General features: G+C 31.5%; 2 protein-coding genes and 1 non-coding gene across 3 annotated transcripts; 1 reads left to right on the top strand and 2 right to left on the bottom strand.

The window, feature by feature from the left end:
• Nucleotides 1-1,507: 1,507 nt before the first annotated feature.
• On the top strand, nt 1,508-9,111 carry LOC102614866 (metal tolerance protein C4). The gene is made up of 13 exons (XM_006465102.4): nt 1,508-2,038; nt 2,151-2,205; nt 3,697-3,829; nt 3,953-4,008; nt 4,316-4,430; nt 4,524-4,581; nt 4,692-4,810; nt 5,086-5,205; nt 7,540-7,641; nt 7,722-7,794; nt 8,351-8,418; nt 8,662-8,722; nt 8,793-9,111. Exons 1-13 carry the CDS (start codon nt 1,681-1,683, stop codon nt 8,918-8,920), a joined length of 1,446 nt encoding a protein of 481 aa, XP_006465165.2. The 5' UTR covers nt 1,508-1,680; the 3' UTR covers nt 8,921-9,111.
• A 7,532-nt stretch (nt 9,112-16,643) lies between these two features.
• Nucleotides 16,644-19,468, bottom strand: LOC102614577 (60S ribosomal protein L7-4-like). Its single transcript, XM_006465101.4, has 7 exons — nt 19,303-19,468; nt 18,346-18,527; nt 18,167-18,264; nt 18,020-18,077; nt 17,351-17,430; nt 17,156-17,258; nt 16,644-17,064 (listed from the first exon to the last, which is right to left on the bottom strand). Exons 2-7 carry the CDS (start codon nt 18,523-18,525, stop codon nt 16,849-16,851), a joined length of 735 nt encoding a protein of 244 aa, XP_006465164.2. The 5' UTR covers nt 18,526-18,527; nt 19,303-19,468; the 3' UTR covers nt 16,644-16,848.
• Nucleotides 18,797-18,889, bottom strand: LOC112496423 (small nucleolar RNA Z103). The gene has a single exon (XR_003062988.1). It is a non-coding gene; the product is annotated as a small nucleolar RNA Z103 (small nucleolar RNA).
• Nucleotides 19,469-21,397: the final 1,929 nt, after the last annotated feature.

The following is a 21,397-nucleotide window of genomic DNA, read 5'->3' as shown; positions in this document are numbered from 1 at the left end:
TCACATGTTTACAAGCTGTTGGTTAAATGATAGGACCATATTGGTTGACTAATTTTGTAAGAACACATGATGTGGTAACTGGTTAACCCATCAGTCAACTAGTGCAGGTTGCCTCGTAATATAGGCAGCGGTTAGATTAGGTTTTAAAAATTGGGATTAAAGTACTTAAAATATATGCTATATGGATGGGTTAAATATATTTTAAAAGGTGTATTGTAATTAAAATATTTTTTTAAGAATTTCTTCGGCCTTCGGGCCGTGGTTGGGTTTTTTAGGTAAAGTTCAAGCTCGAATCTAGTGTTAAGAAAACTTGCTCGAGTTGTGGGGCCAAATCCGGCCCGAAACACTAAAGTTTGGACTGAATTTTTCTACCATCCTTTATTTTGAGAAAGTTATTAATATCAAGTGAATATATTTGAGTGTTTCAAATTATCTGATTAACTTTCACTTTTCAATTTATCTTATTACTTTTCAAAATTATCCTTAATAAATCAAAGTTATTATTTTATTTTATTCTCTCTCTACCTCCCCCCAAACCCCGTCCTTCTCTAGTATAAGTGCATAACCATCGGTCCATCACCCCCAACACTTGATCAACAAGAAGTTGCCATCACCACCTATCTTCTTCACTATTAATACATCACCTTTACTAGTATACAATGAGTTTCATCATTGGGTTTTATTAAATTTTATGAATAAGTGGTATGTTTTGTTATTATTACTAATATTGGTTTTGATTTCTTATAGAAATTTAAGATTTTGTTTAATTTTTTATTTGGGATTTGATTATGAGTTAGCATTTGATTCAAATTGTGAATCAATTGAGAACTTGAGAGAAGAAATAATATTTATTTATTTAGCAAGGCCAATTATGAAATAAATAATATTAATTGAAAAATGAGGACTGATGAGATAAATTGAGGAGGTCAAAATCACCACTCTTAATAATTACTTTTATTATTATTATTATTATTATTATTATTATTTTGTAAAAGAACTATAAATTTTTTATTGGATATCTTATATGTCACCTCATTCATGTGTGTATTTAGTTTGTAAAAATGACAAACAATTAGGTAGTTGTTTTAAAACGAAACCGCACGTCATAAATTCCTACCAGACAATTGTATTACCTCAGATAAATTAAAATGTGATTTAATTAGGGTTAGTTTGCTACCGGTTGAGAAGAGTACTATTTGGTTTATCCATCCTAAGCTTCCGAGGATTATAATTTAATATTTTAGTCCCTACTAGCGATTATGAAGAATTGAGCTAAAAGCCTAAAAGGCACAAGTACTTCTTACTTGGAGTTGAAGAAATCTATGGATTAATGACCCTAATTAATTAAATATTGAGATTAGAAAACTTGTTTATATTCTATTAAAATCTTACATAAATTTAGAAAATATATATAATTTGGGTAAATTTTATTTAGCCCGTAGTCCAAAAAAGTGAATTGGCTATTTGGGCTACAAAAATTACTTGGGCTAAATTTTTGCTTTCCACTACCCGTTGCCACTGTCCCTGCTTTACTTTCTCATTCCCAATAATCAGTCGCAGACAGTCACCTTCTTTTCTTCTTTAGAAGACGGAATATGCTGCTGCTGCTGCTATCACGTCAAGAATCCCTTTCATATTTGAGCTTTCTTTATACCAACTCCATTTCAACCCTCGATATGAATGTGGGTACTTAACATCTCGAACATTTTGGGGGAATTTAGAACAATATCAGAATTTCTCTTAATTAAGCCAAAAAAAAAAGAAAAAGAAAGAAAAGATTTAGATTTGATGCGAACATCTTGGCGTTTCCTCTCTCGCCTTCTCCATTCCTCTAAACGCACTGCCGTTTTAAACCCTTCTTCTCCCTTTAATGTATTTATAAATGATAACAATGGAAAATTCTTTAGCATTTTAGAGCATACTAATCAGTTTCGAGGTTTTTGCTCGGTTCATTGCTCGAAACGTTTCGTGTTACTGGGTTTGGTTTCTTTTGACAATAGCGGTAGTAATCAACATCATAAGTACTCCTCTAATCGCAGTAAGTATTTTGTTTTTGCCTGTTTGTTTTATTTTGGGATTTAAATGTGAATTGGGGTCTAACTTTGTGTGTGTGTGTGTGTGTATGTGTGCTTTTTTTTTAATTATTATAGATTTTTTTACGAGGGCAAAGCAGGTGAAGAAGATTGAGACTACAGATGAACACAGGTAAAATTTTTGAAGCTGTCGCCTAAATGTGTTGTTTCTTTTCTTCGAGCATATATTTTCCATTTTTGTGAATACGGGCATAAATTTATAATTTGGCCATAGTATTGGGTGTTACGAGATACTTGATTTCCCACTCTTTCAAAAGTCCACGTTGATAGGTAGAAGGTTGTAGAATGATATTTAAGGTCCAGTGTGTTTCAATGTTCTGGTGGCATTAGTAGCACTCGAGTTTATGAAGTGCGCTAATTGGTTATAATTGGGAAGCAAGTATGATCATGGTAATGTAGTTGAAATGAGTGATGATAAGTTTTTTTTTTTAACTTTTTCCTTTTGGAAATGAAATTCTCGAAGCATGATAATGTTTAACGTTCAAATATGAAGAGAAAAAAAGGAGGGAGATAAGAGTAATAGGCACATTTGTTAATTTGGAAAAAGGAGTCTGATAAACTACTTTTCTCTTGGCCTTTTTATCAATTGGCAATTGATTTGTGGCAATCATCTAGATAGAATGTTGTGACAACTAACATTATAGATGCGAATCATTCAGCACATTACTGTGTAAACAACCTTGTAAAAGTGGTATTCGTCTAAAGAAAGAAAAAGTTCTCTTCATGGATGCATTCTGCAATAGGAACAGTACAAAGTGTCTTTGTTAATGACGGTATTCTTCACAATAAAAATGCTGGTAGAACTGTAGGAAACGTGTATTTGAGGAATTTTTCCAATCAAATAGTATCTTGAAGAACGAGGCATTTGATAGAGCCCGATTTCATTCCTAATTTGGTAAAAGGCGGGCATTTTTATAGTTGAATGAGACTTGGAAAATGCATCTGGTGGGCATTTTTATAGTTGAATAGGACTTGAAAAATGAATCTTTTACAACTCTAGCATGGGAAAAGAAGGGATTGGGATCCTCCTATTGTTTAGTTTTCTGATTAATCTTTAGCCAACTGATTTTAGATGCATGCATTCTGACAAGAATTGGAACCTGTGCTACAAACCAACAAGTGTTGATAATGTCAATTTCTATGGATGCTGATGCTTAGTCCATGTCTTTTTTATGCAGCACTGTTTAATCTTGTTATGCCATAGAACATCATGGTTCAAATACTATTAGAGTAAATTTGGTTGTTTGTAAGTATTCCTGTGTTTGTTATGTTACTGGGAAATATGTGACAAGAGAATAAACAGGTTTAGTTGAGAACTTAAACTATAATTTAATCTTTGGTATTGTTTTTCTACCAGACAATGACCGATTGAAATGATATATTTATTTAAAGAAACTAACCGGAAAAAAGACCACCCTAATAATTGCAAGAAGAAATAAATTACTAACATTGAACATGGTTATGATCAATCTGATCTGGTTGTATACGTAAGATGGCTGGTGCTTCTCTTTTGCTATCCTGTATTATATTTTACTGCCATTTTTTCCTTAAAACTTATCTGATTTGTTTCTTGCTATTATCATCTCCTCAAATCTGTATGTAGTCAAAGAGCGGTTACGACTGCATTGTGGGGAAATTTCCTTGTCTTCTCTCTCAAGTTTGGGGTCTGGCTAGGGACCTCTAGCCATGTTATGCTGGCTGAAGTTGTGCATTCGGTTGCGGACTTTGCTAATCAGGTACTTATCTTGAAGGTTCTTCGGAACGAGGCTAGCAGATGCACTTGTTTTCTTTCTTCCTTCAAATTAAATCAACTCATATATTACTCATTGCAGAGAAAATAATTCTTATTAAAATTGCAGGTGCTTCTAGCTTATGGTCTGAGTAGCTCCAGGCGTGCTCCTGATGCTCTTCATCCGTAAGTTTTCTACATCATAAGCCATCATCATTAACAATAAATCGCCTGCATTTTCCTTGTTTTTCAATCTTTCAGCACTTCATCTCATGTATAAATTTGTTTCTAGATTTCAGGCTACATATGTTTTGCATTTTTTATTTTTTATTTTTGAGTACGTTAGCCAAAGGACACTAGTGCTTTCTATTTTTTAAACTTTACTCAATGGAGACAGAAATTTTCATTCATGTTTAGAGTGAAGACGTAGGTGTTATTTTTGTTATAAGAATGCACTGAATTGATTTATTTATTTTTTCCCCCAATTGTACAGTTATGGCTATTCCAAGGAACGATTTGTTTGGTCTTTGATATCAGCTGTCGGGATCTTTTGTCTTGGTTCTGGTGCTACAATTGTCAATGGAATTCAACACTTGTGGACTGCAGAGGTAATGAAACAAATTATGTCATCCAAAATTCTAAATATTCTGTGTTACCTTAACATACGCATATTTATATAGTTTTGCGTGTTTTTTCTACAGGCTCCTGAAAATATGAAATATGCAGCTTTGGTGATTTGTGGTTCATTTATCATTGAAGGTATAGCTCACAGACTGTGATTTTAGGTTAACAACATGGTCTGAAGAGGCTAGTTTTAACCTTTTGATCTTCGTCTTTTCTTGATTTAAGTTCATTATACTTTCCTACAGGTGCTTCTCTTCTTGTTGCGATACAAGCTGTCAAGAAAGGAGCAGCTGCAGAAGGTATGACAATAAGAGACTATATCTGGCGTGGTCATGACCCTACATCTGTTGCTGTTATGACAGAGGTATTTATTGTGTATTCTTCACTGTTAGTTTAGATAAGCAATTGTACACAATTCATCCTTCTACCATGTGTGTGCACATTGTTTGTGAATCTTTGTATAGCCGTGTATGTCCCTAATCATCTTTACTGCAATTAACTACATTTTGCAATTCAAATTAAAAATATATATTTTGGTTGATTGCTGATAATTTGTTCTCTAGTTATGTCTGATACTATATATACATTGCAACTATTCTCCTTGTCTGGGACCCCTAATAAATGATTTCTGTTATGCAGGATGGTGCTGCAGTTACCGGCCTTGTTATAGCTGGAGCATCATTGATTGCAGTTAATGTCACAGGAAATGCAATTTATGACCCAATTGGTTCAATTATAGTTGGAAACCTTCTTGGAATGGTATTTTTTTTCCAAAATAATAAATTCACTTATACATGCATTAGAAAGTCCTGAGGTTGGAAATCTCCACATGATAGTACGGTAAAAGCTCTTTGTAGTCGCAATGTTGGGACCAAACTAATTTATTACTATGAGGTTATAACTTAACAGAGGTGTAGTTACAAAAATTATTATTTTGACTCATTTATCCTTAGTGTAAGTGATATACAGGGGCGGATCTAGCATGTGACCAATGGGGGGTACAGGGGCGGATCTAGCATGTGACCAATGGGGGCTCAAGCCCCCACTGGCAAAAAATTTTTTTTTTTAAAATTAAAAAAGAAAAATAATTTAGTTTTTTAATTAGCTCCCATAAAAAATTTATTAAAATAATCACTATAAATTATAAACCCCCATAAAATTTAAAATTTAACTTTTAAGAATTATAAAAACTTATATTTTAATTAAAAATAATAATAGCCCACCACTCAAAATATTTTCTATTCTAAAAAATATGATTAATTCTTCCAGTCTCTATAATAATACTGGAGCGAACGTTTTCAGGAATGAAACTCATGAAAAATCATCTTTGGAATCATATGGGATAAATGATAGTTTGGTTATTTATACAGGAAACAATAAATTTAATAATATTGATAATGAGTCTATCGTATAACATTTTAAAATATGAAAATGCGTAGAGAATAATTATAAATGTATTAGCAAATATTTTATATGTTCAAAATTTTAGTTTTTCATATTTTACTATTATCTAATTTAGCCCCCGGTAAATTATTTTTCTAGATCCGCCACTGATATAGAGGTAAAACACACACTATATTGATAATATAGTTAATGGGCATGTCAAATCCGATTTATAGACTTTGATAAAAGAGGGAGACATAATTTCAAAATACTAGTACATAAAATTTCTGTAATGTTGGGAAATATGAAAAATAATCTTAAGAATCTAAATAAATATTGCCCTTAACAACTTTAGAAAGTTTTTTTTTTTTTTATTCCATCTAAAACCTCTAATGTTGTATAGTATATATATTTTTACAATATGCAGTTAATTATTACTATATAGAGGTAATTTCCTTAGAATAGGATAAAATTGTAACTTATTACAATGTGGACTTTATTTTTTTTTATAATTGGCCCAAATCGGGATAAGAATTTTTTATAACTATATGAAGGTTATTCTTATACAGAGTATTACTATAGAGAAGTTTTATTGTATCATGTGAACTTCTAATGTGCTCTTATTTTACCATTTGGAGCAAGGAAAAGGCACTTTCTAAAAGTAATTGGTTCTCTGAGACATGCATTATAGTTCTGTCACTCAGAAATCAATGAGAAAATGGCATCAGCTGAGACATCTTGGACCTTTCTGAAAATGTATTATCGACCCTTAAAGGAAAGGGTTCTTTTGTTAAGTGGCAACCAACTTCTTCCAAGCTTTAAATAGGTACCCAATTTCAAAGAATTGACAACTCAAAAATAGAGAATGCTATATGATGACTTGTGTATGCTTTGTCATATGGTACCTCACCATTCAGCCGTGCTTCTTCAAGCTACAGAAAGATTGGCAGCTTGGGTTGCTTTTAAGTTCAAATCTTACTGAAACAGGATCCTTGTTTCTCAATTGATTTTTCTACTGCTCATTTATGTTTTGAGTTTTTATTGATCTCATGAATAGATCTGTACGAAGTCCTCAAGGGAACACTCCAGCTAGTTTGGCCTCGTGGCCTGTTAGTGAAATTAAGTGGTGAAAAGTTTGAATCCTACTCACACCAACTTTGGAGAGGTATTTAGTTTAATTTACTGTGAGATCGGGTGGCTGCATGGTAACTGGAAAGAAAAAACTTTAAAATATAAAATGCATTTTTGAAAAAAAAAATTATCTGTATGAATATGGAATTTATACATTTACTGATTATTTGAATTTGGGGATAGGCTCCCAAAAATGGTAAATAAGATTGTTACAGAAAGTGATAAGTGTGATTAAAAGAGATGGTTGAAGGAATCTGTTTAATTGTAAATTTAAGCCTCAATGGCTATTAAAATTAGAAATTTTGAGTATGAAAATATGAAAATGGCTTGTTTTGTATTATTAGTTAAGAGTAGAAGAGGAGGAATAGTGGCAAAAGCAAGATTGCTTGCTGCACAATAATGAATTGGCCATGCAGAAATTACTGTTCTTTTATCAATAATATCTGATGGTCAGGCTTATCTTGGAACTGTCATCAGATTTTACTGTTCTTATCGCTGTTTAGTATATGATATTGACAAGAGAACAACTAATAAAACTTTCACTATTGTTATAGGTAATGAACTGTATCTCCTGTGCAGGTGGCTATATTTCTAATACAAAGGAATCGTCATGCTTTGATTGGTAGGGCTATGGATGACCATGATATGGAGAAGATTCTCCATTTCTTGAAAAATGATCCGGTATGTTCATGTAAGATAAGTCTATGACTACATTTGTTCTGTGCATTGTTCCCATGTTTGAAAATCTAAAATTTTGGCAGGTTGTAGATGCTCTATATGATTGCAAAAGCGAGGTGATTGGACCGGGATTCTTTAGATTCAAGGCGGAGATAGGTGATTTTTCTTGCCATGTCCTACCGCAATTTTATTTTTCTTGGAACTTCGTTTCCTGAATTTCCTTCTAAAATCAATATATCCGTCAAAGTTTCCAATCTTCCCTGTGTTAGCTCGTACTTTTGCCGATTTGTCAGAGAGTTAATTTCTGTCAACATCAATATCTGATTATTGTCAACAACATGTCGTCTCTGTTACATTTGGCATCTACATTTTTGTAGAAATCTTTGCAAGAGTAGTAGCTTGTTGTTTCTGTAAAGAGGTGTGAATTTCTCTGATAATATTCTTAGTTTACAATCCATATGAGATGCTTTGGCATTTGTAAATTCATATAGATAATATGGAGTACACAGCATATATTTGTGATGATTAATTGCCTACATAGATGCAAACTTTGTGTAATGATAAGAAATCATTTTAATCATGTATTGAAAGTGGAAAGAAGCAGGCATTATTCAGCTATGCCACTCATGAAATTTAGTTTCATTAATGTGAATTAATTTGGCAGTAGCGGTGTATTAATATGATACGATGATGTTTGACTGAATTGAAACAGATTTCAACGGAGTGATGGTTGTACAGAATTATCTAAAGAGAACCGGACGTGAAGCTTGGGCCAAACAGGTTAATCATCTTAGTCTCTACTTTACATTACTTCACATTCTTATTTTGAAATTTATCACATGCATATTAGAAACTGATACAGTCCAATGTTTTGGTAACTATTAACTTTGTGAGTCCTAACGCTTACAAATTCATTACGTGCATATATTTTACTTTCAACTCCCTTGTTGAATTGACACATGCCATACTTCACAAGTTAATATCATTAACTATTTCTATCTGTCCGACTGGCTCCGATTACAGTTTCATGAAGCTGCAAAGGAGAAGGACGACACAGCCTTGCTTAAAATCATGTCGAACTATGGTATGAATGCAGTTTGTTTTATAACTTGAATTGTGCTTGGAATGTTTTAAACATCGAGTTCTTGGTGCAGGTGAGGAAGTTGTTACAGCTTTAGGAACTGAAGTTGATAGACTAGAGAAGGAGATCCAGGACCTCGTTCCTGGCATACGGCACGTGGATATTGAAGCCCACAACCCCGTAGACGTACCCTCATCATGACATTTATGTGTTTATCAGTACATTACATGGCATTCTTTTCTTGTATATCCGAGAATGATCACTGATTCTGGCTTTATGCTTGTCACTTGAAGCCAATTAATTATGTTGGGAATGTTCATAGCGAATTACTGCTTCCGTGGATTTGATATACGCTTAGAATTAATTGCTTATGGTATTATTTGTTTTGAAGAGCGTACTGAAGCACTTCTTATCTAATTAGAGGGGTAATTTGCATTTAAAATGCACATTGGTCAAGTCAAAATTGGATTTCCGTCCAAGCCCAATCACACTTTCACGTGAAGTAAAATACTTAACCCGAAATATGCGAAATATATTCAAGGATACTTAAAGCGGGGATGGTTAATTACTTCTTCTTTATGTTTAATTTCTTTTCTTTTCTTTTTTTGTTTAAATAGCAGTGCTATCTAAATCTCTTAATTTTTCTTATCAATCCCCACTTTTCAATTAACTGCAGTTATTTATATAATTATCTTTATTGGAAAATAAAAATATCATTAAAACAAAAAACACAAAAACAGTTTCACAAATTCCAACCACCTTCTTCCACCACTGTTACCGAAACTTCCACAATGGAAATAAATAGCAGGTGATACTTGAGAAAAAATATATATATATAAAGCACAGGATAGTATGACCTTGATAAATTAACAGGATCATTTAAAATCTATTAATTTAGCAAATATTAATACATTGATAAATTAATAACCATTGATTTATAAAGATAATAACAATTCATAATTGGAGTTTTTATGAAGTGTAAAGGTAGTATAATTAGAGAATGTAGTGATTTCGTCAAGTTATATAATATAGTTTTTATTTGTTCTTGATTGAGTGAACTAGTCCTGTGATAATCTTTTGGTGAGATTGTATGGTTAGATCACAACTACATGGTAACTCATCAAAGAAGACATTTGAAGGCAATATATTAAGCCATCTCTCTTATTTCTCTTGACGTAGCATATAGAATACAACAATGACTTTTTATTTGAAAAGTATAAAAAAAAAAAAAAGCAATAGTGACAAATGAAATGCATAAAGCATTATAATAGTACAACAAAGAAAATCATAGACATATTAAATATGCATTTAGTTTTAAATTAGTTAATATTAATTTATGAATTATTTGATAAGATTTTTTTTAAAAAAAAACAAATTAGATTATTAATCAAGGTTATCAATCTATCAATTATTAATTTAATGAGATTCTACTATATTTATTTTTTGATACATGGTAGGTTTAGAAACAAATTAGATAGTGGGGCTAGTGAAATAAGTTGAGTAGGATAAATACCATTGAGTGAAGCTATTGGCACCCCCTCATTATCCTTATAAAACCCTACTTCAAATAAAATTATAGTTAAGAACAAATAAGAAGTCAACACACATGGATTTTTATTTTTTTTAACAAAATACTCACATTCATGATCAATCGCTTTTTTTTTTTTTTTCTAGATGTTACTTCATATGTAACTAACATAAATTGTACAAATTTAAAATAATTTATTTTTCTTTTCCTCTTTCTTATTAATTAAATATTTTTGTACTTAACATTACTTTCAAACTACAGTCTAAATAAATGTGCTATTTAAGCTAATAATTAACATCCAAAAATTCATCAACTAGAAAACTTTTCAGTTTGTATGTCGAGTAACAATAAGATTACAAAAGAAATGAAAAAAATAATATAATACTATTTTAAGTTTTAACAATAAAAAAATTAAATAAAAATTAAATTTATTTTCAAAAAAAAAATAAATATAATTAAAAATGGAGCTTCATGAGGAGATTAGTCAAATACCTTTTAGGTTTGCCAGCCCATTAATTCAATTTAGGGTTGAGCTACTAACAACACCCCAATAAAGTCCTGATAAAACCGTCTTTATGAAAGAACCTCTTTAACTGATAAAACAGAATTCATTATTTATGAGGAAACTGATCTTCTTCTAAAACTATCCCTATTTCAATCTCTTTCGAGTACGCATCCTTTAATGAACACGCAAGGATCTTGGGTCATTTTCAACACCACAACTTTGATCCTTATGTTTATATATACATATTTGCTCAGCAGCTATTCAGTCTAATTGGCCAAAACCCCATTCGTATTTGAGGCTGTGGGAATCTTGTTCCGTATGGATGATATTGAAAATGAAACCTCAACTGTTTGTTTATACGGTTTAATTGCTGATTGTAAAGCTTTTACAGGCGCAAAATAAGATGATGGTGATGGCTATTATAGCAGTGGGGGCCTTGGTCAAATGTTGGAGGATGCCCTTCCAAAATGGTAGGTCTCTTGTAATTTTTTTCTGTTAAAGAAGTAATTATTTCAAAAAAAAAATATTCATACAGAAATAAGCCAAATTTAAAGAGATTAAATTAAGGGTAATTTTGGAAGAATGCATGTATAGTTATAAATAATGAATTCTTTTAGTTTAATTAATGTGGTTCTTTTGAAAAAGGTGTTTTATTAGGACTTTTTATGAAGGAGCCAATGGTCTGACTCTTTAATTTATCCTAATGTAACGATAAGTCCATTTTGAAAAAAGAAAAAAAAGACCGAGCAATGGCAAGTCAAGAGATAAGAGTAATAATATTTGATCTTCTCAAACTATCTTACCGGCCACCACTTTTTAATTTATTTTATAATATTTCTGAATCATTCTTAATTAAAAAATAATTATTTTATTCTATTTTTTCCCTCTTTCCCCACCCCGTCTCTTTCTCTCTCTCTCTAGTATAATTATCACCTCTACGATCTATCTTCATCGACAACAGGTACATAAATCCATCAACATACGACGAGTTTCAATATTGAGTTTTATTAAATTTTATGAACAAGTGATGGATTTTGTTGTTATTAATGATATTGACCTTACTTCTTGTGATTTTATAAGATTTTGTTTAATTTTAGTTGGGGATTTGACTGTGAGTTAACATTTCATTCAAATTGCGAATCAATTTAAAAAAAAGAAAAAGAAAAGAAAGAGATGTGAGACGTGGTCAGTTAGTCTATTGAGATCCTGAGGGAGGAGAAAAAATATTTATTGTGCAATAAGGGAAATTCTAAAATAAATAATATTAATTAAAAAAAAAGAATAACATCATCCCACTTGTAACTCAATCTATTCTAATGTAACGGCCGATCCACTAACAAGATATTGTCTCCTTCACCCTTTGGATCTCATTCTTTTGGTACTGCCCAAGCCCACCCGAAAAGAATCCTAATAGACTCAAAGGGGATCACAAATTATGAGCTCATAACTTACAACCTTCCCAAGTGATGCAGCATGTAAACATGTTGCACATTTTAATCTATTTTCTTTTCGGATCAAGATTTTCTTCTGATCTGATTATGTCATGAGTAAATAACTCAATCACTGATTGATTGTTAATAAATAAAAAAATAAAAAAAAATTAAATCTTATCCATACACTATCACTAAAAGACACATAATAAAAAATCATTAAAATTCAATAATATTCGGATAAAAAAAAGGATTTTATTCCTTTCTTTTCACATAATATGGTGCGGTGCGTCAAATGAATACATCAGTTACATCAAAATCCAGGGTGTAAAGCTTCTATTGTAATTAAAAACACGGGCTCAGTGAGAAACCGCAGCTAAAATGTCCAAGAAGTCAAACAGTCAAGCACCATTTTTTTGACGTGGAGCGAACTTCGCTGCTTTCAATACCAATTTCTTCGCAGCTTCTCAATTGATTCATTTCTTGCTTTAAACGCACCAAACGTGAACATCACCAATCAGTTCGAGCAAAATACCAAGTTCTTTAACAGTTGTAACTAAAAAAACAAAAAAAATAGCGCCCCAGCTAAGAAACAGCTTTAAAAATGAAACTCCAAAGAAGTTGCATGCCCAAATATTCAAGTATTATGTGCATAAATAAATGTATTGAGAACAAGCATTGCTTACAACAACGTCCCCCAACAAAAAGAGAAAAATGAGTGTGTTGTCAATATTCGATCTGCGAGAAAAGGTGATTAGGAGAAATGGAGCTGATGCAGCTTGCCCATACTGTGGAGGGCCTGTGCTGGCAATAGATTTTGATGCCCATTTGAGATTTTGTTTTCTTCCAATCTCTCATAAAGTTAAGAAGAAATTCTACTGCACAATTTGCTCCAGACGCTTGGTCCCTGCAACTTCATAAGCAGCAGACGATGATGATGAGACATGCATGCTTCATCTTAATTTTGTTTCAATTTTCTCTTTTCCTAATAAGTCATGTTTGATTGCCTTGCTAAGCAAGGTTGAGTAGTGTGTGTGTGTAAAACTGTTTCAGAATCTATCTTGTAACAAAACTCAATTACTAAAATAAAAAGAAATAAGCATTATTGGATTGTTACATATTGCTCTGCTATATCCATTTGTTTAAACCTAAACGTGCAGTATTTTATACTATAAGCTTATTTTTCTGTTAAGACTTGCTTTTAATATTATTGTTAGTCTCTGGCATATCATTTTAAGCCTTTGGATCAAGTAATTTCTCTGTCATAATATTAGTGCCAAGATCTAGTGTTTACCCCCCTCTTGCGTGCAAGCTCTTTGGTTCACTTTCGAACTCTTTTCTCTCGGCTCATGTATATATGCTATTAGATCTTGTCTTAGTCTACGTTTCATGGAGGGAGACCCTTGAGACTTCTGAGACTTGCCTTTAGTGTTATTCCAGAGCCTTAAATCTTATTAGCTTAAAATTTTGGATCAAATCATTTCTCGGACACTTTCAAAGAGAATATTTATACACGATCGTAAACTTGGCTCTTAGCAATTTAACTCTGATATCTTCTCGCCTGAGATTATGTTTCTTAAGGGGAGTATGAAAGTGACAGGAACTGCAAGCACTCTGCAATACTACGTTTACACGGAAACTTTTATGTATCCCTCCATGGTTTGCTTTAAATACATCAAAGTGCAAAAAGTGTCTTTCTCGATCAAACACATCCACTAAAGTATTTTGATTTACCAATGGCCCCTTTTGTTTGTTTTGACATTAAAATTAAGAAAAATAATATGCACACTAATTATTCCACCTTCATCCCCACTAGGATAAATTTTTAGGGCAATTTTGATATTAATTCAAAATTTAAGGATTTCCAATAAAATATTTCAATATTTATTTGTTCTTAGTAGGGATGAGGCAAGGGGTTCATTGGTAGGTTTGCATATCATTATTTTAAAATTAATGTTTCACTTGCATCAATTATTAATATGATTCAGATTTTACCAATCATTTTCCTAATACATTTAGAAATAAAATATCTTTGCATATATATATAGTATTTGATAATTTTATTCTAATTTTTTCGGTATCTTTGGCTCCTATTATTATTTGAATTCAGGAAATCATCGGCACAATGAGCATTTCGGGCTAGCTGTTGACTGTTGAGCTATTCTCAAGTAGAAAATAAGTTGACCATACAGTCTTACAAAATTTACCAAAAAATTAAAGTCAAGCTATATAGCCCAATGGGAAAAAAAAAGGCCTAAAACTTCTTTGACAGTAATGTGTTTAAGGCAAACTGTAAGGGGATCTGTATAATTTTCCCTAACTTGGAAGCAACACGAATTTGTGGATTTAATGGTAGGCAGGTTCTTGTTTCTAGCAATTTCTAAGAAATATCAAAATTTCTTAGCCATGAGCGAATTTTTTCAAAGATTGACCTGGTCCTTGTAATTGACGAAAAATTTCTGGCTGCGTCAACACGTTTTGTTCAGTTCTGTTTAACGGCCATTTCAAAAGTTTTGGAAAGAAGGCAAATCATACAAGAGCTCCGAAACTTACAAATGTACAATGCCCCTGGTCCCAAGTAATTGCAAAGCTTAATTTTTTAACCCGATAGATCGGGGAAACGTAATGCGACTATAGTAGTCAGAACTAAATAGGCTAAATTATTAAGTACGATATTTTTACTCTCTTTAATATTATTTGTTAGATAATTGACTCATTCATTTCTCTTAAAATATCTTCTATGTTTATTTTTACGCCCAATTTTTTTAGGAGGTTAGCAACCATTGTGTGGCATAGGGGTTACGTCCCCAAATTTAAAAGGAATACATACAATGACGTTATATAGATCTAAAAAATTAAGTTTTTAACTTTAGTCTTAATCGCTATATGTCAACCATCTATTTGATGATAAATTTTATAATTTATAAATTATTATTATATTATTTAATAGATAAATATCACGTTTTAACGTAGAATCATTCACGAGGAATAAAGCATCAATATAAAGAAATCATAAGCAAATAAAGAAAACAGCTAAAGACTAATCACAATTCAGTATTCACATGGTAATAAAGGAAATCGTGCACAATATACAATATTGAATCCATGTTTAAGAAAAGATTTTTATGATGGAGATCCATCTTTTCTATCAAAATCCTACTCAGTTCTAACAATAACAAAGGAACGTCACTTTTTTAAAATATAAATATAAATATAAAATTTCTTATCAAAAAATACACACACACACACACATACATTTAAACTTTCTTTGTAATCAATATTTATAAGTAGGGTTGGCAATCGGGATGCTCTGATTGGGATTGGTCAATCCGAATCCTGCTCTAATTGTCAATTGAGAGAAATTGTTTCAAATCCCATCTCGAATAATAAATAGGAACACAAAATTTGTACTGATCTTGTTCCCATCAAAACCGATAAAGATCATAAATGTCTTAGATGGCGTGAGTTTACTATTATACTATGCAAATTCTATCATAACCAATATGTCAAACGAATATGATAGACAAGTCATATATTTTTTATTTATAAAAATGACTTATCGTACAAACCTTACTGACATGTTAGTTATCTATAATTCATATAACTAATTAGTCACACGCTTCTGAAAATCCAAATTTGAGCTACAATTAACAATATAGTCGAGATTCAAATTTCATTCAAATTTCGTTCATTTTTCAAGCATCATAAATCCCATTCAAATAGTAAATTGAAGTAAAATTTCATTTCAAATCTTAATCCAAATAGTATATTAGGGACGACAAAATTCAAGTCCGAGCTTGGGTATGGTAATGCCCGGAGCCAAGCTTGGAGATGCTTTTTAGACACCCGGTCCAAGTATTATATATGTATATTTTTTAATTTATTTTATAATTTTACAAATTTTAAAATTATTTTAATGAAAATATATATGAAAATATGAACTGTAAATATTTAGGATTTTAAACACATGTAATAATTAAGTCAAATAAATACAGTTATTTAAAATAATATTATATTTTATAACATTTTTTTTTTGTAAAATGTAAATTTCTTACCGAACCCGACAGAACTAACCCCACCTCATCCCCACATCACCTAGGCTTGGTAGTTGGGTATTTTTGACGACCCCCATATATCAACACAAAAAATTTTATATCGCTACCGTTCGGGACTAGATCCTTAATCCCACTAAATTCTACCAATCCGATTTACGAGGCCAGTAGGCATCCTATCAGTCCTTTCCATCCATTTAAATATACTGTTGGATGGGTTCAATGCTTATGTTGACCATATTCTAAAAAGCCCTTTAGTAGAGTGAAAAAAAACACACATAGAAGTTGAACAATTAAACAAGGTTAATTCCAGTATCATATGGAGTGCGTTACAAAATAGCACAATATTATATCAATCAAGAGGCCTTCATGCTTTTGAAAATCTGAACATACATAAAAAATTATGAACTAACCCTCGAATCCGAAGCAGAATAAAATTTCCAAATAACATCTCATGATCCATTGTTTAAAACAAAAACTGTTTCCACATTAAAAGGGGGGACTAAAATTTCGTTTGCTACGGTACCAACAATATCTTAGCATAAGAACCTCAAAACTCTTAAATAATGAAACACCTCAAAACTCTAAATAATCATCAAAATAATGCGAACTGCCTAGTTCATTCTTCTGATCAGTTCATTGACGTAGTTCTCACGGTTTCCAGCATCACCACCCTCGACATAGTGGTTCCTCTTCTTCTTCAGGCCACCCAATGGTGCCTTGAGCTTAAATGGCCATAAAAAGTTGTTAGCCTCCTTAAAATGAGGTCCCACTGTCATAATCTCATGGATCAGGTCTTCCATGCAGATGATACCGAACTTGCCCAAAGCCTGATACATCATCATTCATAACATGTTAAGCGAGGCACTATGCAGCACAACTGCCACATGATGAACACTAAGGAACATAGGATGCGCAAACCTTCTCAATAATTGAGTTATCAGTCAAAGCAATTCTCTGCTTATCTAGCTTTCCATATCCCCTCTTGTAAATGAGCTCCCTAACACTCTTCAAATTGGGGTATCTACATGAAACATGAGTTCATCAGACATGTTACACATATTAGAAGCAAAAGCCTTCCAAATAGTAAAATCACACACATAATATTTGACCTACCCATAGGTGACGTAAGGTTCAACCCTATGAAGCATGTTCATGGTAGCTTTGTTCACTTTAAGAAAAACTCCATTGAAGATCTGTATTATTCAAGGAGGAAATTAATCAAACAATGTTCTTATTCAAGAAAAAAGTTGACACTAGATTTTGAAATAAATCAAGTTTCAATACCAAAATTACTCAATGTCATGTTGCATGACTATAATTTATCACAAATTAATGTATCTACCTTCCATATAATGCAACCACAACATGAAATTGAAAAAGAAAATCCAACTGAAACATCTCACAGGCGACAAATACACAGGCCCAAACTAAGATTAAAACAAACTAAAGACACCACAAAACACTACACAATATACTAAAACATTAAACCGCATCAGAGCAATGAAAGACGGAATAAAAACAATTAATGCTCCAGCTACGTATCACAAGTCTCCTCCAGCCAGTAAACAACTACAATATTAAACAAGACTAGTACATATTCCCCCCATTTTCTCTTTTCTAAGAGAGATGAGTCACGCCACAAGAACTTTCCAGACTAGAAAGTTTCCAATCCCACCCATGCGAACAACACAAAAACTGAGAAGGCATAATAAGAAAATGGCAAGAATATCACAAAGCTTTAAATCTAATTCATATGGAAGTAAGTAGAAATCAATAAACTACCTGTCTTAAACGTAAAAGCTGCAAAATCTTCTTTGTCTTTGGGTCAATGGCATTGATACTGAGAGTTCCAAAGCACACAACTAAGTTATTAAAATCCATACTCCACAATTTTGAAAAAGATCATAAACATCAATAATGCCAACTTACCCACGGATACGGATGATAAACAAAAGCTTAGCTTCAGGGTCAACATAAAACCCTCCTTTCAATTTAGCTTCACGCTTCAATTGAATCAACACCTTTTCCTAAAATTAGGGGAAAAAAAGAATCTTGTTAATCCAAATATAGTAATAAAATTAAACTTTGAAGAAGTTTACAACGATCACCTGCTCAGCAAACTCCTTTGCATACTGCTTAGCCCTATTGTAAATCAGCTTCCTACTCTCGAGCTTGTTCTTCTTGGAAGTTTCAAGCTCCTGCTTCTTTGCCAAAGCCCATTCCTCATTCCTCTTCTGCTTCTTCAAGACAGACTCTGGAACTGGCGCCTTGGCTTCTACTTCAGCCATCTCTATAATAATAACAAACCCACATTCAGAATAAGGTCTAGCTTAGTAAAACAATAAACGTGCATGCCATAAAATCAAAACATACTCGAATCCTATAACAGTCCCAAATAGACATTATTATCATAGCAACATTAAACATCCCTAACAACATTGAAGCTACTTGTATCTTCTCTAATATGCAGAAACCTACATTACAAAATATAATAACCTAAAAGTAAAAATTTTGACCAATATTAATGAAAGTGGAATAGTTAGTTAAAATGACATGGAGATGGATCAGAATACTGGCTTGGATTCTCAAAAAGAGAAAAATCGCACATTATAATCATTGTCGATCATCTGGGGAAATAATCATCACTTCCATCTCAATCATAGTTAAAAATTTGCCCTCAAAACTCTTCTTTCAGAAAAAAAAAACAAAAGACATAAATTGAGCCTTCTTCGGATTAATTATTAATGATACAGATTTTGATTCAAGCTCAATGAAATGAATTAATTGTAATAGGCTTTTCTTATTTCTTTTACTTTCCTCTTTACATATTCTCACCAACCAAAAGCATAATACATAACAAAATTGAAAAAAAAAGATCAGTATATTTCAACAAACGAAAAAAATGCCCAGATGGATAAAACGGCAAAAAAGCAACATGATCACAAAAATAACAACAAAGCAGAAAGTTTGAACAAGATCAAAGGCTGAAAATCCACAAAGGGCAGCATATATCGATTAGAATGAAAATGGAAGCTTAAGGGCTAATGAAATCTGAGTCGACTCACAGAGTTTAAGTGTCGTGTCCCCTGGCCGTAGAAGATCGGACTGCGGAAGAACCAAATAAGAGAGCTTCTTTGAGCAAGTTATATAAGAGTGGCTCTGTTAAGTGAAAAAGCTAGGGTTTTGTAACTGTAAAACTTGTCTAAACGCTGCGTTCTAGCTTGTGAACTATTCAACGGCTGAGATTAGACTCTTATTGAGAAATGGATCTTCACCGTGTGTTTAATATTAACGCTGCGTTCGGTGAGTTATGGACCCTGGAATAACATATTTGGGCTTATGGGCATGATTTTTTAATATCAAGATACAAGAATTAGTTGCATATTTAGAACTAAAACACATATTTATTAAATTGTCTTGAGCAACAGGTTGGGACCTAGCAATTTTAACGCACAATTTACCGGCACAAGAAGTTAAAAAATAAAAAAGAAAAGGGAGAAAATAAAGGAGGAACTGGGGCTAAGCACGGTAGTGTTGGAAGACCAAAAGAAGAGAAAAATAAATTTAAAAAAAAAAAAGAGCATGGGAGGAAGAGGAACAAGAAAAATTTTTATATGAGGTTTGAACAATATTAATAATTGATAGAATGACGTTTTATGAGTAATGTTTTAATTAAGGTTATTTTTGTTGTACAAGAATATGTTATAAGAAACATATTATACTCTAAAATATTTTAATGGGGTAAATAATAAATAGCAGTTTTAAGAGGTTTTTGGAGGGGTGTCAAGAGTACCACTCAAAGTTAAAACCAAAGAGTGGAATTATTACTTAATTTTTTATATATTATTAAAAAAAAAAGTTTTGAACGGGGTGGAGAGTATTTATGAAATAATAAAATTATTTATTTCTTTAATGGGGTAATTTAGAAAAGGGTTTTATGAGGAATTTGAAGGGTGATATGAAATATCCCAAACTAATTATTCTTACAATTTATTTTGACTTACCTCTTTTGTGAACTGAATATTTTCAAATCACCCTCCTCATTTTTGAAAATCTTAATTTACCTCTATTTTTGTTAAGAAAAAAAAAATATTATTAACCCAACTTCATATTTTTCTTATCTTTTGAACAAAAAGGAAGTAACCTGAGCTGTTAAAAAATAAGGAGGTTATTATTGTTATTATTATATTTTAAGCTCGGTTTAACATATTTAAACTCCAAAGACAATTAATACATTTTAGGCCCAACAAAAGCACTCTAGGTCGGTTTAAATAATGGTATTTCATAAATAACATTAAATGAAAATTATGTTTATTTGATGTCTTGAAGCCGAATCAATCATTTTAATTTTTTTATATATTATTTTAAAATAAAAATTATAACAATTTTCTAAATATTGTTGAAAATATATCAATAAAAAAGTTATATCCTCCAAGCAATGTTAGCAAATATATAAAAACTATAAAATAATTTTATATTCTTTCAAATATTATTATGTAATAAATAAAATCTATTTATATAATTAAAATGCAATATTATTTTAAAACACAAAATAGGAACTATTTTCTAAATAAAATAACTTTCTTAAAATAAAAATAATTTTCTTACATATATTTATAATAAATTATAAAAAATACAATTAATCATGGTATTTTAGTTAAAAAATTTATATCATAACATATTTTTTTGGTTTACTATATTGCATTAAGCTATTTTAGACAATTTAATTTTATATTTTATTCCACAAAATAATGTTTAGAATAATAGAATACATTTGAAAATAAAGTAATTACACTTAATAATAATATCTCGCACAAAAATATGATGTAACTATTAAAATTTTTTTAAATAATAAATAACTCTTTACTCTCTCTCACTGTCTTCACTTTTTCAGATAAACAGCCAAACACAATTTTTTTTTTACTTTCATTTTTTTATATACTATTTTAAAACAAACTACCAAACGCATTTTAACTTTTCAAAACATCACATGAAAAACAACATTTTTCTTCTCTACAATAAGAATGGGAAACACTAATTGAAAAACGATACCAAACCCACGTAGGGATGGCACTGGGGCAGATATGGATTGGATCTACTCTGCTACAGATCCAAATCCATAATAAAAATTAAGATCCATATTTGCTCTAGATCCGTCAT

Source organism: Citrus sinensis, chromosome 7, assembly GCF_022201045.2.
Source record: "Citrus sinensis cultivar Valencia sweet orange chromosome 7, DVS_A1.0, whole genome shotgun sequence".
Classification (NCBI taxonomy): Eukaryota; Viridiplantae; Streptophyta; class Magnoliopsida; order Sapindales; family Rutaceae; genus Citrus; species Citrus sinensis.
The sequence above is the reverse complement of the archived record's forward strand: the minus strand, read 5'-3'. Positions and strand labels throughout refer to the sequence as shown.

Bases quoted from the DNA above. Each gene is read 5' to 3' on its own strand.
- LOC102614866 (XM_006465102.4), top strand. From the start codon at position 1,681: ATGTGGGTACTTAACATCTCGAACATTTTGGGGGAATTTAGAACAATA. The intron at 5,206-7,539 runs GTATTTTTTTTC...TCTCCTGTGCAG, and splicing joins TTGGAAACCTTCTTGGAATG to GTGGCTATATTTCTAATACA. The intron at 7,642-7,721 runs GTATGTTCATGT...AAATTTTGGCAG, and splicing joins ATTTCTTGAAAAATGATCCG to GTTGTAGATGCTCTATATGA.
- LOC102614577 (XM_006465101.4), bottom strand. From the start codon at position 18,525: ATGGCTGAAGTAGAAGCCAAGGCGCCAGTTCCAGAGTCTGTCTTGAAG. The intron at 17,431-18,019 runs GTAGTTTATTGA...TGAATAATACAG, and splicing joins AGCTTTTACGTTTAAGACAG to ATCTTCAATGGAGTTTTTCT. The intron at 17,259-17,350 runs GTAGGTCAAATA...TGTTTCATGTAG, and splicing joins GAACCTTACGTCACCTATGG to ATACCCCAATTTGAAGAGTG.